General features: G+C 36.4%; 1 protein-coding gene across 7 annotated transcripts in view; it reads left to right on the plus strand.

Moving 5' to 3' along the window:
• The window catches only part of LOC135223575 (broad-complex core protein-like), a 308,957-nt gene that overhangs the window by 99,321 nt on the left and 194,054 nt on the right, over nucleotides 1-15,582 (plus strand). For 6 of the 7 annotated variants that reach the window (XM_064262101.1, XM_064262102.1, XM_064262099.1 and 3 more), the window contains 2 exons: nucleotides 7,790-7,972; nucleotides 14,920-15,108. In XM_064262101.1, coding sequence (XP_064118171.1) covers nucleotides 7,790-7,972; nucleotides 14,920-15,108 — 372 coding nt within the window. Of the gene's footprint in view, nucleotide 1; nucleotides 499-7,789; nucleotides 7,973-14,919; nucleotides 15,109-15,582 lie in introns of those variants that run through there. The other variant, XM_064262103.1, reaches the window with a different exon arrangement.

A 15,582-nucleotide genomic window follows, 5' to 3' on the forward strand; every position in this document is an offset into this window, starting at 1 on the left:
AGTCGGGTCCAACCAAGGGAGGGGGGGGGACTCACTCGCCTGCCCTGCCCACTTTTTGTGGCGCTAACAACTTCTCTCTCTCGTGAAATTTGGTTCAAATTTCGTGCCGGTGGATGGCACCAATGCCCGCTGAGGCCCGTGAAAAGCACAAAAATGGCGTTTGAAATAACAGAATGGCTTTAGAGAGGCGAGAGTTTTCCCTTCAAACATTTTTAGGTCATCATAGGCTGGTGGCTCTGTGGCACGGCCGAGTACACACACACTCACACACACACACGCACACACATACACGGTGACGGGGTTACGAAGTGTACAGTGTTCCTCCTTTTTTCAAGAGGGAGGTGGAGGAGGAGCGAGAGCGGGATTCGTAGAAGGAATTTCTAATCTCATGGCCTCTCCTTCGCCGTCGTAGTAGACTCCATGTTTCTCGCCTCATCCTTATTTTCCCAGCGTTGATATTGATCAGTGTGAAATGTGTTGGAGTGAATATAATGCAAGGTATATTTTCTTCTTCAGTTAGCGGATGTGTCCTCCTCACAGGAGAAAATAAAAACTTTCGAATTTTCCCTTTTCCGTGCTCTCAACTGCTCCCCCCCCTCCCCGTCGTCATTCCCCACCGAATTGAAAGTGTGGGGATAGTGTTCCTTAGTTTTATTGATTAGGAGTCGGAGCTTTGTGTGTGTGTGTTGGTTAAATCCAGTTCAAGAGACTGCCAAAGCATAGCAGCTCATGGGGAGCATAGTGGTACTCGTGTAGGAAACTAAGGGGCCACCTCAGGGTTTGCAGTTGCATGGCCAGTGCACATAGGTGGTTCTCTGGGGTTGTCATTCTTGAATCTGCTTTGGATTATCTGTTTGTGTGTTAGGCAGGTTTGGTATGTCGTTAGACGTGTCTTGGTTCTTAATTTCTTTCATTTTCACTCAAGTTAGGCCCTATGGAAAACTTTTGGTTGTTGGTTTTTGTGGTAGTTCTAGAATTATTTTAGCCAGTTGGTCATTTTCTATTTGGAGTACTAATATTCTTGGATGAAAATTTTGTTTAGGAAGTTATCTGAAATTCCAACTTGGACCAATTTAAGAGAAAGCGGCAATAGTCTATTAAGATCTTGATAGTTAAAATAGCAGAACGGCCCAATTTCAAAATGTCAGGATTCTTTTAGCAGTATGGAACCATTGTTAGGATCAGTGATATAGATTTGTATAGTTAGTTATGGTCTCGTCCTTTATATCTCTGTGCAATCTTACAAGTATTTAACATAAGTCAAAATTCTGGTTACTAATTTTACTTTGAAGTAATGCCCACTTAGTTTAGCAAAAGATCATTAAGGGATTAACTGTTTAAACTAGCTTGAACTTTCTCCTGGTTGCCTGGCTGAATTCAGGGCTTGAGGTTTGAAAGTTATGGTTATACATATAATTTTAATTATTGTAATTTCCCTTGTGGTAGAGGCATGATGCAAAGAGGAGTAAATTATTTAAGTAAATATTTTACCGAAGTGATCATTGTTTTTTTTTATTTTTTTTATTGGGTCTTTGCTTATAATAACTATTTGTCATCTATAGCTGGGGGGTGTGGTTAAACTAATCTCTTAAGCTAGTCATGCTTTAGAACAAGATTAACAGTAGCATGTACAGTTTAGAGTTTGAATAAGGTGCTAGTCTTACAGTTTTTCAACCCTAATTGTAATCAGAGCTGCCAGGTTTATTGAGGACAATGTAAAGTGTAGTTTGATTTGTGCAATATATGATTAATCAACATAATGTTCTTTGATGCTTGATTTGGTTTTTGTGTATATATATATATATATATATATATATATATATATATATATATATATATATGACTGGTAAAAGTGTTCTGTAACAACAGAATTCCATCTAATAAAAGGAGCCCATAAAACACCAAGTGTAGAGAGAAAAGTACTATATTTCAGAGCTGCTGTCTCTCTCTTCAGGTATATGAATGAGAAAAGTTTACAGAAAAGGTGGTATTTATACCAAGAGATTCGTCCACAAGTAAGTATTGGCTTACTTGTGGACGAATCTCTTGGTATAAATACCACCTTTTCTGTAAACTTTTCTCATTCATATACCTGAAGAGAGAGACAGCAGTCTCTGAAATATAGTACTTTTCTCTCTACACTTTGGTGTTTTTATGGGCTCCTTTTATTAGATATATAATATATATAGTATATATATATATATATATATATATATATATAATATATATATATATATATATATATTATATATATATATATATATATATATATTATTGCTATTATTGCACAATTCATACATTTTTAGCATTATTCAGTAACAAAACACCAGCATATCAGACTGAATATCTCATTTCTTTAAAATTAAAACCTGCATAGTCTTGCAGACTCAGAGAGTTCACAGGTATGGTAGTCATTCTAGATTCTTTCCACCAGTGATTCATATGTTGCTCACATCCATCCACAACATTGGCTTATGGGAATTTCCAACTTTGTTCAGAGCCATAAAATGCAAAGAACCTTTAGTACATTGGTATTTAGTGCAATGAACGTTCTATGTAGCTTAGGTAGGCCATTCCTTATGACAAAAATGCGGAGTTTAATAGTGATTACCGTTTTACATTATGATGTACTTTGTTAGTGGAAATAGTGTAGTTTTCTGTATCTTGTCAGAAATAAAAGTGTGAAAATTAAAAATTTTCATGTCAATTACATTGTGCCATGCAATAATTTTTAATGATAGTGTATTGTCATTTAGTTAAGAGACTTGAGTAGAATATATTGTTTACATTATTGCTCCCCCTTGAGTAGCACTTGGTATGAAAATATGGTGATGCGCCAAACACTTGGTAACTGTGTGCATACTAGTATAATTGGTCCAGTTAAGTTGGTTTCTTTTTTATTATAATTGGCTAATTCCAAAGCACTTTGCCAAATGTTAGGAATAATAATAGAGATGTTAAGAAATTTAAGGTAATTCTATACCTCATGGCCAAATGTTAGGAATGATACCCAAGATTTTAAGAAATATACCCTTTGATTCCTGACATCTGGCTGGATAGGGATAAGACTTTTAGTGATGTACAGTATCAGCATAACTATATACTGAAACAGTTGTCAGTGGTGGTTGAGGGTTAAGCTATCAGGAATGTTGAGGTTTTAGTGCTAGCATTAATTCAGTTGGGCAGTTTTGAGGGAGTAAGAACGAATGGTTGTGTGATGCTGATAAATTTTTAGGTACATTACTTTTGTTTGTGTTGCTTTTATGTTTAGTTAGATCTTGGTAGTTTTTACAATACATATCAATTTAGACTTTGGCGATTTCAAAGTATTGAACAGTGCATAGCTGTGCTACTGTATATATTACTGATGTTATTTGCTGCAGTATATATAGTTAGGTTTCATTGTTTTGCCTATTGTCACAAACATTATGATGCATGAAGAAGCTGGAATTCTATGTTTTGGCATGGTCACATCTTATTGTATGGTAATAGGTTTCAAAAGGGACTCCTCTGGCTATAGGTTGCAGATAACTTCAGTGTCAAAATTGGATCATATTTTATTCTGTTTACATTATCACTTTAACTGAAGTATGAACATGAATTTAAAAACAGGGATAGCCTATGTACTTTTGATTAAATACAGGAAAATTGTCTCCCTTCTTATAGCAAGAAATGTTACATTTCTTAGCATTTTGGAAAAAGATAAGATATTTATTTTAGAAATATAGGTGCTAATACTTTTTTTTTTTTTTTTTTTTTTTTAGGTATTTGTTCAATGATAACATTACGTAGCCTTAGATATTTTCAGAATACTACATATACATACGTAACTGCATTTTTGTATACAAAATGAGGGAATTTAAAAAAAATTTTAGTTTGATGGTTGCATTATTATTTGTTTAGTGAATGCAGTTAATGTGGGATGAAGCTCTTCATAACTGTTTAGAGTGCCAAGTGTAAATCATTTTAAATTGTAGTGGTGTTATATTTATGCCTGAATGATTTTTTGGGCAAGCGTAGGTAGCAAATCACTTGCAATTTTATATTCAACTCAACATAACTTTTAAATCATTCAAATGATTAAGATTAACTGCAGTAACTAGTTTCTTTCATTAACCCCTTCTTTACCGGGTGGGTGAGCAGAATGTAAACATTGTGTTCGCTGCCGAACTGAATCTCTCGGTAGTGACTCGAGTTTGGAGGGGTGCCCATCGTAAAAATATTTGCCAAAAATACACTAATCAAGACAGGCTAATGAAATTATCAGGTATTATTAGCACTATAATAACGCATATTCTCTGTTAGTTTTATCATCCTACAGGGAAAATAAATGATTTTATGAAAAAAAAATGTGAAACTCAGTGTCCCTTGTACAAGGGACACTGGTGGTCGATGAGAAAACTACGGTCTTGAATAGAAATTCGGTCTTACAGAATGTTGGTATATTGCACCTGGAACATGCACATAAAGTATTATCAAAATAGAACAGTAAATAAGCACGTAATAACAAAAAAAAAGAGCAAAAACTAAAGCGAAAGCCCCGCCAATAAATATGGAAATCGCAAATTTTATAGTATATCTTTCAAAAATTGGGCGATGTCATTTTCTACGTTTTCTAAGATTAGTTTCATCACAGAAAACAACTTTAGGGGCATTAGGGGTATCTAAACTAATTTTTCAAGTTTCTTGTCCTCAGAAAAATCGCTTTTTTGCTTTTTCTCTGGTTTGGTTTTTTATATATAAAGTTACTATAAGGCTTTATTTCTACTTCATTTATCTGGTGTTCATATCTTTTTATTTGTAAAATGTAATAAGTGAATAAATAAATAAATACAGTAAATGATGATCAACTGGTTTTTTACTTGGGTAGAAGTTATTACATGTTTACGCTTGTCTGGTTTTGAGATTTTTTGTTGAGACGCAGTTCATCTGTCACCTACACACGACTATAAGCAGTAATAATACTATTTTTTGGGGTTCATCATACGTCTGGCATCGTGTCATACTGTTTATTTTGCTCCAAACTCTTCAAACCGAAATTACAGAATGATTGGAAGTCCCTATCTGAAAAGAGGAGTTTTGGTGGTACTATGCGTACCACCTTTATGCACCGGTGCGGTATAGTAGACTTCAATGGTGGTACCCAGGTACCTCCCAAACAAACTTTCGGTAATGAAGAGGTTAAGGCTTCCATGCATAGAGGGTATTTTCTCTTAATATTGGCAGAATTTTATACTTCACACTGGTATTAAACCTGGCATTACTGAGTTCAATATTCTCAACCTAGCATTACTGGAAAATGATTTTTCTAATCTTTTTAAACAAGTTAATAAGGTTATTATATTAGTTTTTTTATATATATATATATCTTGTTTGACCCTTATGAAATAGACATAATGTATAGCCTGTAGTCAAGTATCAGACTGGCTCCAAATAGCAGCTACTTTTACTGCGTTGAGAATGGTGGGAGTCAGTTAAGTTCTCAATATATTTACGTTAATTGAAATATCTCTCGCATGAATGCATTTGGGTACATTATTTGAAAAGACACTACTAAAGCATTTTCCTACTTCATAATAGTGAACAAGCGTGGTTTTACCTTACACCTGTCTTGAATAATGTCAGGGGAACTTCTTGGAGTATTTTCAAATGTCAGTTGGTTAGTGATGTAACCTGATACAATTTGGAATGGTATAACAGTTTTCCTTTGTCTTGAGTGCGTTGTGTGTCGAGGTGATTTTTTGTTTGAGAAATTCATTGTCAGAGTTCTGATTTTTTTCATTGTGTACCAGATAGACGTTTGGTGTGGTATTTGTATTGTCATATATTCGTAACTGTTAGTGTTAATAGACATTAATTTATATGCTATGGAACATTTATGTCCATTTTTCCAAAATATTTCCATTATCTTCAAGGTAAACTAAAGAATGGTTGCCACATGATATTATATGTAATGTACCCCACTATTTATTGCTCCATTGTTAAATTTCTAATTCCATTTTAAGACAACTTTTCATTCAAGTTCAATTATGTGCTGTTTATCCATTAGGAAACTTCCTTTCATGGCATCATTGATGCATTTTGCCAGCTATTGAGTGATAACAAAATTTGGATGTGGGACTGTACTAATACTTATTCATTGAGAGATTGACAGATCAGGGACCTTTTTCCATGAAGAAGAGGAAATTTTTCTGGTACATTACCATTCTTTAAATGAAAATTCAAATACTACACAATGAAAAAGTGCCCTTTCATATTGCATACTTTTGAATTATGATTGTAAAAATTAGATTTCAAATAATGAAGACTCATTTGAGCTGAGACTGAGGTATGTAACTGTTCAAAGTTACTGGGATAAACTGTTAGATTCCATCCAAGATTTAAATACAATTACTGCTCGTGGTACAGTGCTGTAAATAACCTTGCTGCTTGTTTTCCTATTATGAAACAAGAATTGTTTAATATTATTTTTCTCTGTAACCAAACATTGACTAAAATAGGTTGTAAATGAGTCAGTCTCTCTCTCTCTCTCTCTCTCTCTCTCTGTGTGTGTAGGATATGGTACAATGATAGTTGGTGTATGTGCAAAATTGCAGGTTAGTAAGGTGTAGGAATGAAAGAACTAGGGATGTTGGGGAAGTTGGTGAACCCCCCCTTGAGTAACCTCTGACCTTCCTTGAGTCAGCTGGGTGTGACTGCTTTGTCAAGAAACTCCCATGCAGGCATCAATTACTCTGGTTCCTCAGTGGCTCTTGCCAGATATGGATGTTTACTGTAGGGGGTTCCAACTAGGTTTGTGATGTATTAGGTTGCTTGGGTAGAGATGTTGGTAGTACATACAATTTTTTTCTGATGGCCATACTGTATTAGTTTTTGTCTTAAAGTTCAATTTAATTTTGTTTCTTAAAGGGAAAATGTTTGTGAAATATTTGGATACTTTTGAACATTATATTCAAAAGCTTTTCCTGCTCATAAGATTGTCTACAAGACATAAAATTTTGTTTTATTTTTTCACTGAGATACTAATATGTATTTAAACAAAACATTGCACTGTGAGTGGTTTTTGTGCAGTAGGTATCTGGTCTGCAGTTCCCTAGTTGGTTACCGCCCTTTATTTGGAAGGGGTGAATGCCCTCACCTGTGTACCTCTGTGATGACATCAGAAGCTTAAGCAGTAGTACTGTGCCTTGTTTAATTCAAAATTATATACTTTTTTTATATATAGAGTAATCTGCTTTACTTTTTTATATATGGTACGCTTTCCATTCCTTGTATCTAATAAAAAGTATAATATATTTTTTAAGGAAATTTTAAAAATCGATATAGTCCCCAGATCTTGAAGTGCCCTGATATCAGCGCGCACTTAAAAATTTTCATCCTCGGAATCGTTGCAGTAATTTAGTGTCTACCTGTCCTATACATATCTGTTTATGATAGGATGCCTTTAAAATGCTAACCTTGAAGACCAGTGTTATAGAAATGTGCATTTGTGATTACATTTTTGTTTTCAGGAAAGGTATATTTACTGTTGTTGTCCAACTTTGATTGCAGATTTGTACAATTATGTCTTAAAATATATGTAATTGGTTCAGCCCATATAAGTTTTCTCCAAAAATCACTGCAAATAGTATACACTGCAAATCTGGAATTTACTTTAAATTTTTCATAATTTCCCTTTATTATTTTATTCATTCATAATGAGTTTTAATTCCATTAGTGCATTTCATATTCTCTAAATTATCAAATGAGAATTTTGTGCAAGTTTTTACAATATTTGCTTTGGTTTCAGATGGTGGAACAACATTTCTGCTTGCGGTGGAATAACTACCGCACCAATATAACAGCAGAGTTTGAGACCTTGAGGGAGGGGGAGCACTTCGTAGATGTCACCTTAGCGTGCGATGGGCACCAGCTTAAGGCACACAAGGTCGTCCTGTCTGCGTGCAGCCCTTACTTCAAGGAGCTACTGCAGGTAAGGCTTTGATTTTAATATTTGCCCTTGTTTCATTACTGGCACGTTGGGAGGGTAAGACGATGATGTTCTACAAAGAACAAAATGGGGCTTTTCCCACCTGTTTGGTTCTTTATTCATAATGACATGCATAACTTTTTTTTTTCTTTCTTTTACCTCTATTATATAGCTTTTACTCCTGCGTCAGAGGTAAACATAAAAAAAAGAGAACTAGCTGTTTTCTATAAATATCCGTCTTCTATCCATCAAAACACTATTGCTGCTGATCGCTTCTAAGAGTTTCTGTCCTAATTGGCATTTTTTTTTGTGAAACATTAAGATCATATGATTTTGGGAAAGTTTGTTGACTTGGCAAAAATCAGGCTTTGGTTCTTCCCTGTTACCTGAACATGGGTCAACAGGTGGCCTCGGATGAGATTCAGTGTTAGTATAAGTTCTCATGGGAAGAAGGATCCAGTCCTTTAATTGCCTCAATGTAGGTCTGGGATGCAATCATGAGAGATTTAGGATTTCGGGAGTTTAACCAGTATTGGTGGAGGTCTGTTACACCTATATTTTAATCTCAAATTTTTTGCAATTGGAGAAACTTCCAGCAGTGTATATAGTGTAGAGCACAAGTAGAATGTTATCAGACAAACCATCTTCCCTTCTTTAGGTATTTATATATTGGTACACATAAGTTGTAGGCTTATATTTGTAGTATAATTAAAAAATATGCTTTTGACATATGTACTTAAGATATTTTTTGTCCAACTAGATGCTAATGTCATTATTGTTTATTCATTTTACTCAGAGTAGAAAAAGACCCTTCTTTGGAGAGGAGCAGGGAAGATTGTGGCATTTCCTTGGGTGGTTATGGATAGGAACAGTGTGCTAAGGGACAAACTAAACAATGGGACTAGTATGCTACCTACAGAATGGCTGTTTTCAACTGTCATTTTCTTTAAGAACTAATAAATCTGAATTTAGGCATATATATTTGTGATATGAAACATTAAGTTACCAATATTTAACTTCCACTTCAGGCTTTGTGACTGAATTAGCAGGCTTTTCCATAATATTAGTTGGTTGTGAAACCTTACATCTCTCATTTTAGAGGATCCAAGGGATAAAGGATGTTCCTAGAAGTACTCTCAGGAGGAATGATTTTGGGTTCTATTGCCTGTTTAGTATATTTCCCTAGAACCTATTCTTAAAGTTCTTCTAAAACTTCCATTTACTAAAGTTTTCTAAGCTTCCACATGATTCCGATGTTCATGCTGACACCATACATCTTGTGCTAGAGTAAGGTTTGTCTGGTGTGGACTGAGGATCTATCCTCAAGTTGGCAAGAGGTTCAACTACTAATATTTTCAGAGAGTTTTTAGGTCTTTGTCTTCTTATGTTATAGGTAATGCTATACCACTATACATTGCTTATTCTGTGGACCACCGGAGGTCTTCAGGTCAGATGTAATTAAGGTGCCTGGTACACCATAACTTTGTGGGAACCTTGACCAATTTAGTTTTTGCCTTGAAAGCTGTTTGAGTCTTGAGTAAAAGCCTCTTGAATCCATGAAACCCTCTCTTGGTACCCCAATGACCTGTGATATAAGTGAATTACAAATGTAGCAGAATGCTGGTTATTAAATGCAGACTGGACCTTATTCAAACTTTTGACACTTATGCCATATAGGGCAATTAGTATATTCAAATAAAGTAAGCCTGTTAAAGACGATCTTAATAATTATATATTTAAGGAGAAAACACTAAATGGTCTGCAACACTTTTTCTGTTGGTCAAATTAACACACAAACTCATCCTGAGTTATTACATTGCTGTAGGAGGTAATTATTCATTTTGAAAATTTTAGTGGATGTATTCAGTCACTGAGACAAGTAATAGTAATGTAAGGGACTCAACATCCAGAGTTTGGCTGTAGTCAGTAGGCTGTGGGCATCCCCTGTTATGGACCTGTTTGAAACTAAGAAGAGTTTTCGTTTTGCTGATTATTTTTCACCAGTATCAGGTCTTCTACCTTGCTACCTTGGTCAAGGACACCAAGCTGTTCCCCTGTCCCAAACAATAAGTTGAAATTGCTGTTGGGAGTACAGGCAGTCCCCGGGTTACGACGGGTTTGGCTTAAGACGTTCCAAGGTTAAGGCGCTTTTCAATTACATTCATCAGAAATTTTTTACAGGGTTATGACGCCTACAACGCTTATCTGGCAGAAGAAATATGACACCAAATATGCAAAATCAATATTTAAAGTTTTTTTTTTTTTTATGAGAAATCCAATAAGAGTGCAGTTTACATAGTTTTTAATCCACCCAAAGCACAATCATCGCTACTAGGTACGTGTGGGGAAGAGGCACCACCAATAGGTAGAATTAATATCTCGGTCTGGAGTTTGCCCAGTATCCCTTTTTGAACTAATAGTTTTAAGATTTTGGTTGTCGAGTGTCATCTCGGATGTAACACGACTCCAAAGTTCTTCGGCTCACATATACAGAATGACTCTTTGGCTGTGACTGCCTGTATAGAGGAGGTTTCTGTCCATTAAAGGCATTCTGTCGGTATACAATGATCTTGTGGAGTGATTGTCAGAACAGAGGGAAGTCTCTCTGTAATTACATGTATGGTGATACACATTGGACTGGTGATTGGGTAGGTGAATATCACCTCACACTGAGTAATCTTCAGATGACTCAGGAGCAGTGAACTGGCTGGGGCACATAAGAAACTCCGATCTGATAAGTGGAAACACTCTCTGTATCAGAGTAGACTCGATGGATGACCACCAGGCACATACATCAGTCACGTTACAGGAAATTGACTGTGGATGGTGGTCTTCCTCTGGCCTTGGTAGAGTGGGAGTACTCAATAGCCAGGTTTTTGACGTAGACTCAAAAGTAGTTGGGAACAACAGTTTCCAGTTTGCCCCAGACTCCGGGATAATGAGTCAGTGCAGCACAGGTCATGATGACACATGCATTTCTTAGTCATGCTCAGTACGGTGTGAGTTGCGTAAGAGACCTTCATGAGGGCCGGCTTTGACATAAAGGAACAAGCCAAACAGAGGCAATCGGTCAAGCCTGCTCCTTGTTGTCAAGTTGTATCAATGGCGTCAGACAGAAAAGAAGGTCATCAGAGGAATACGTGCCTTCTTGCAATGAAGAACGTATCTGTTGAAGTGATCGTGACGGTTGGTTTGTGACTGTATCGAAGGTCAAATTGAGCAATTTTAAGAAGGTGTCTGTCTGTTCATTGGAATTTGAGAGTTGGTTCATTGTTATGACAAACCACTTTCAATTTCCTGTATATAAATAAGGTTTCCCAGAGGTCCTTGGACACAATTTCCTTGGGGCCTTTGGTGGCTGCTCAACAAATTGTGTAACTCATCCAGCACCCCTGGCGGGTCAGTTGGTATCTTGTCTAAGATGATGGTATGAATGGGAAATGGATGAGATAACTAGCCTCTTTCCTTTTCAAATTTCTGTCCCCTTCTTTACTTCAGGCAGTAAGAAGAGAGTACCATCATAAGCTGGAACAGACAAGATACAGGTGAGTGAAGTAGCCATACTGTTAGGGTTAGTATCACTAAGATACCTATCAGTAGCAGGACATTCCTCTCTTTAGCAAGGGGGAGAGGAATGATAACAAACCTACATGAGTGGATGAATTGGTTTGTTAGAAGAACAGATCTTTTTATCTTCCTCGGACGCAATGAACTATGACATTGTGTATAACCCAGAAGTCTGACTCTATGATATTCATATATATCTTAGATTCTGAAATACTGGTCAGTTGTTTCGTAGAATGCTGGTATTCAGAAAACTGATCAAAGGTGGCAAACTCCCAGTTGGTTAATACTACTTACCTCCCACCAAAAATAAGTCTTATCTTAATGTTAAGACCGAAGGTTTGTTTCGTATATGGACAAATGACAAATTTTTTACCAATTTGTATTTTTTATAACTTAAAACCTGAGGTCTTGACATACAGAGGCCCACCTCTAACCACTCCTCTATCTACTAACCTGGGTTGGAAGAATAACTAACGGGGTCACGAGTTAAAGAGGGGTATGTGGGTGGCTCCACATGTCTCTTGACCAAGCACAAATGCCAATAGTCCCTTGCGTACACAATTATTTTAATCTACCGGTTTCCAGTTGGCGTTGAGTATTTATCCTGGTGTTAAGACCTCAGGTTTGTAAGTTATGAAAAACACAAATTGGTTAAAAATTGTAATTTTTCTTAGGATTTTTGAAGATGTTCCGGCTTACGATGATTTTTGGCTTGCGACTCGTCTCAAGAACGGAACCCCCCGTCGTAACCCGGGGACTGCCTGTACATAAAATCTGGCGTGAATATGACAAAAGACAACCACTTTAAGAATCTCTGTAGAGAAGTGACAGCAAAACCAGTAGGTCTAGACTGTAATGGCTTTGCTACTCTTGCTAGTTTTCAGGAAGTCATCAGTTTATTCGGGCAACCTAGTTGCGTCTTGGCGTTGGTTACCCCAGGCGACCAGCAAAGGCTGTGTTTCCCATTTCTTTCAGGGGTGAATGCAAGCAGCCAAGATATGACGGTTTTCATCACAGTCCTACAAGTTACAGATAATTGCATGGTACTGGTGAGCTCAACGCAGGATCTCACAGTAATGCTATAACCAGTCCTTGGAGAGAATCTACTAATTGATTCTGCTGACACCAGTGGTCAAGGTGTATGTCATGGTCCCACATTTAGGGTTTTTTTCCAGCACCGATACCTCTGTAATCAACGTGGTTAGGTTTCTGTTATTTCTCAAGCATAAGGAAACTTCTTGGTTCTAGCCTTTCAGGCTAAAGGACCATTTTGGCTTTGGCTTTATCCTTTTCTGAGGACAAAGATATCTGGATGTTTTTCAAGGTGTTAAAGTGGATTTTCCTAGGTCTGGAATTAGTTAATTAATTTGTCAACTGTTTAGAACAAGCTTCTTGTAAAGAAGTTTCTATGGAAACCTATGGAAACTTCAACTTCACAGTACATAATTTTAGTCAGATAAGATATGCTTTGCTAAAGACAAGGCAAAATGTCTTTGCCTTATTTAGGGGTAAGTAGTTTTGGGCTAGGCCTTTCTTACCTACAACAGTATTTTTACTTAGACTTGTGTCACTAGGGCTTGAGGAACTTGAACTCTTGGCAGTCCAATACTGTCTTTAAGGATTGTTGGAATTGCGCTAAAAATATCAAACCTGAAGTAAAGGTTCTGTCTTTAGTGGTATGTAAACTGGAGTTTTTGAAGATTAGGAATGTAATATCCTTTTCATTAGGTCTTTGGTTGGGAACTCATGCTAATTTCTATCCATAATGGAAGGTAAGCCACTGGACACCTGAGCAGTGGCTGCAACTTTTAAATTTGAAATTATGCATGGATAGGATACTGAAGTTAACCAGTGTCATGGTAACCTTGTACTTGCTTTGGTTTATCTTTGTGGTTCGTGGATTAAATAAGATTATTGCAGAGCATTAACTCCTGGTTTGTGCAGTGGATACTATGTCCTTCATCAATAGGTAGCCTTTTTTGGGTCTTCTGCCTTTTGAATCTGGTTGTGGTTTTTGAGAACCTTGGGGTTACTCAGTGTTGAGTATTAGAAGTATACCTTTATGTAGACATGTATTTGTTATCTATCCATCATTGGCCCTGCAGGTTTTTGGCATAGTAACCCTAAACTGATGTCTTCTTCTGCAGAAGGGGGCATGCTGCAAAGAGACCTCGACTATCTTCATGATGAGGAACTCGCACCTGAGTGACGATCCTTCTAAGGCGGCATTAATAGCCTATGGATTGAATTCACAAGTTAAAATAAGCACTTGTTTCATGCAAAATATTTTTTTACTAAGTAGCCTTTAAAGGGTTGGCTGATTTCCACTTTGTCCTCCTTTTTCAAATATGGGAATTGGCAAAATAAGGGAGAGGTTAGGTTCATTTAAAAAATGTGAATGTTTAAGATTTACTTTTTGAATACTTCTTTCTCCATTGCATAAATTGCCCCTTCCTACCTCCCCACATTCAGTGGTCAGAAGTAGACTGATCAGGTGTGAGTGTTTGTACTTATTGGTCTCCTAGTGGGGAGTGGGGGAAGTAGAGTGGTAGCAGACAGATGTTCATAGAAAATAGTCTCTCTCTCTCTCTCTCTCTCTCTCTCTCTCTCTCTCTCTCTCTCTCTCTCTCTCTCTCTCTCTCATCTGTTGAAGTACCGCTGGCATAGAATTAAAATCTATTCTGTATAATAAGTATTTATATTTCAATTGCAGAACACTTAATTTTTTGTTTCTGTTCATTTTCCAAAATACTTCGGTGAATATAGATGATTAGAGCTTTTATATGGGGTCTTTGCTATCTTTGTCATAACTGTTTATTCTTCTTTCTGTTGTGGAACAATAATGAATTTTTTTAATTAGGTGGTTGAATAATATTTTGTAGTATTTCACTTTCCCAAGATTTATTGATTCAGATGTATATATATGGCAAAGGATATATTAAGGTATTATTCAGAAGTGAAGCATGATAATTCCCAAAGTAAATAATTGCTCTTTGTAGTCCTGCATACCTCGCCCTACCATCAGATTTTTGTTAAAGTATAACATACTGTAATTAATGTATACATAGAAGTTCTGTGAATTGTGTTTCTAAGTTATAGCAGTGCAGGATACGTTAACATGAAGTGTTTAAAATGCACAAGAGTTGAAGGCCACCTTTTAGTAATAGGTTGTAAACATTATCATATTTATTTTAATACATAAGAGCAGTGGCTTTGAACATTTTATTTGGCTTCATAGATCAGGCAATGAGTTTCGAGAGAATGCACCTGAAAGTTAGCCAGTGCCTTAACATAAGCCTTTGTACTTCATTGTTACTTGGCAAAGATGTATTTGTTTGTGGTTAAGTTCATATTAGAAACTCATGTTTGCATTTACTTTACAGGGGAATCCATGTACACACCCCATAATAATACTTCGTGATGTAGCCTACACACATATGAGAAGCCTATTAGAATTTATGTATGCTGGAGAAGTAAATATATCTCAAGTCCAGCTGGGTGCCTTTCTACATACTGCAGAGGCTCTCAAAATCCGAGGCCTGGCTGAATCATCAGATGATCGTAAAGACCAGGTAAGACTTGCTTCATTTCTTTTTCTCACTAAAATCTTCTTATGCAAGAATAATCATGTTTTCAATTTAGGCAAAGTGTCTCGAAGTGAATTGTGATAAAAATTTTCCAAAATATGATAGAACTTTTGTAATTAAGACTTATCAAGATCTTCAGTGTGTTTTGTTGAAATGTCTTGATCATCACCTTGTGCCTTTAAGTTTGGCTTGGTCACGTTAACTGACAAACTTACTCAGTCTGGCAGTGCTGTGTCCTTAATTTTAGATTGTGTTACATCTCTCTGATCTTCATATGTCTTGATGTGATTGTCACACTTTTTGAGACTGTTATCTTTTGTTCTTCCCACTCATGTCTTTATATTCTTGGATACTGTTATTTTTTTATCATCTTTCTTGGGAATTTTGTTCTCTCGTCTTGCTTGACACAAGTTAACTAGGAATTGAAATGGAGATGTATGGGAAAGGAAGGGAAATTTC

Source organism: Macrobrachium nipponense, chromosome 10, assembly GCF_015104395.2.
Source record: "Macrobrachium nipponense isolate FS-2020 chromosome 10, ASM1510439v2, whole genome shotgun sequence".
NCBI lineage: Eukaryota > Metazoa > Arthropoda > Malacostraca > Decapoda > Palaemonidae > Macrobrachium > Macrobrachium nipponense.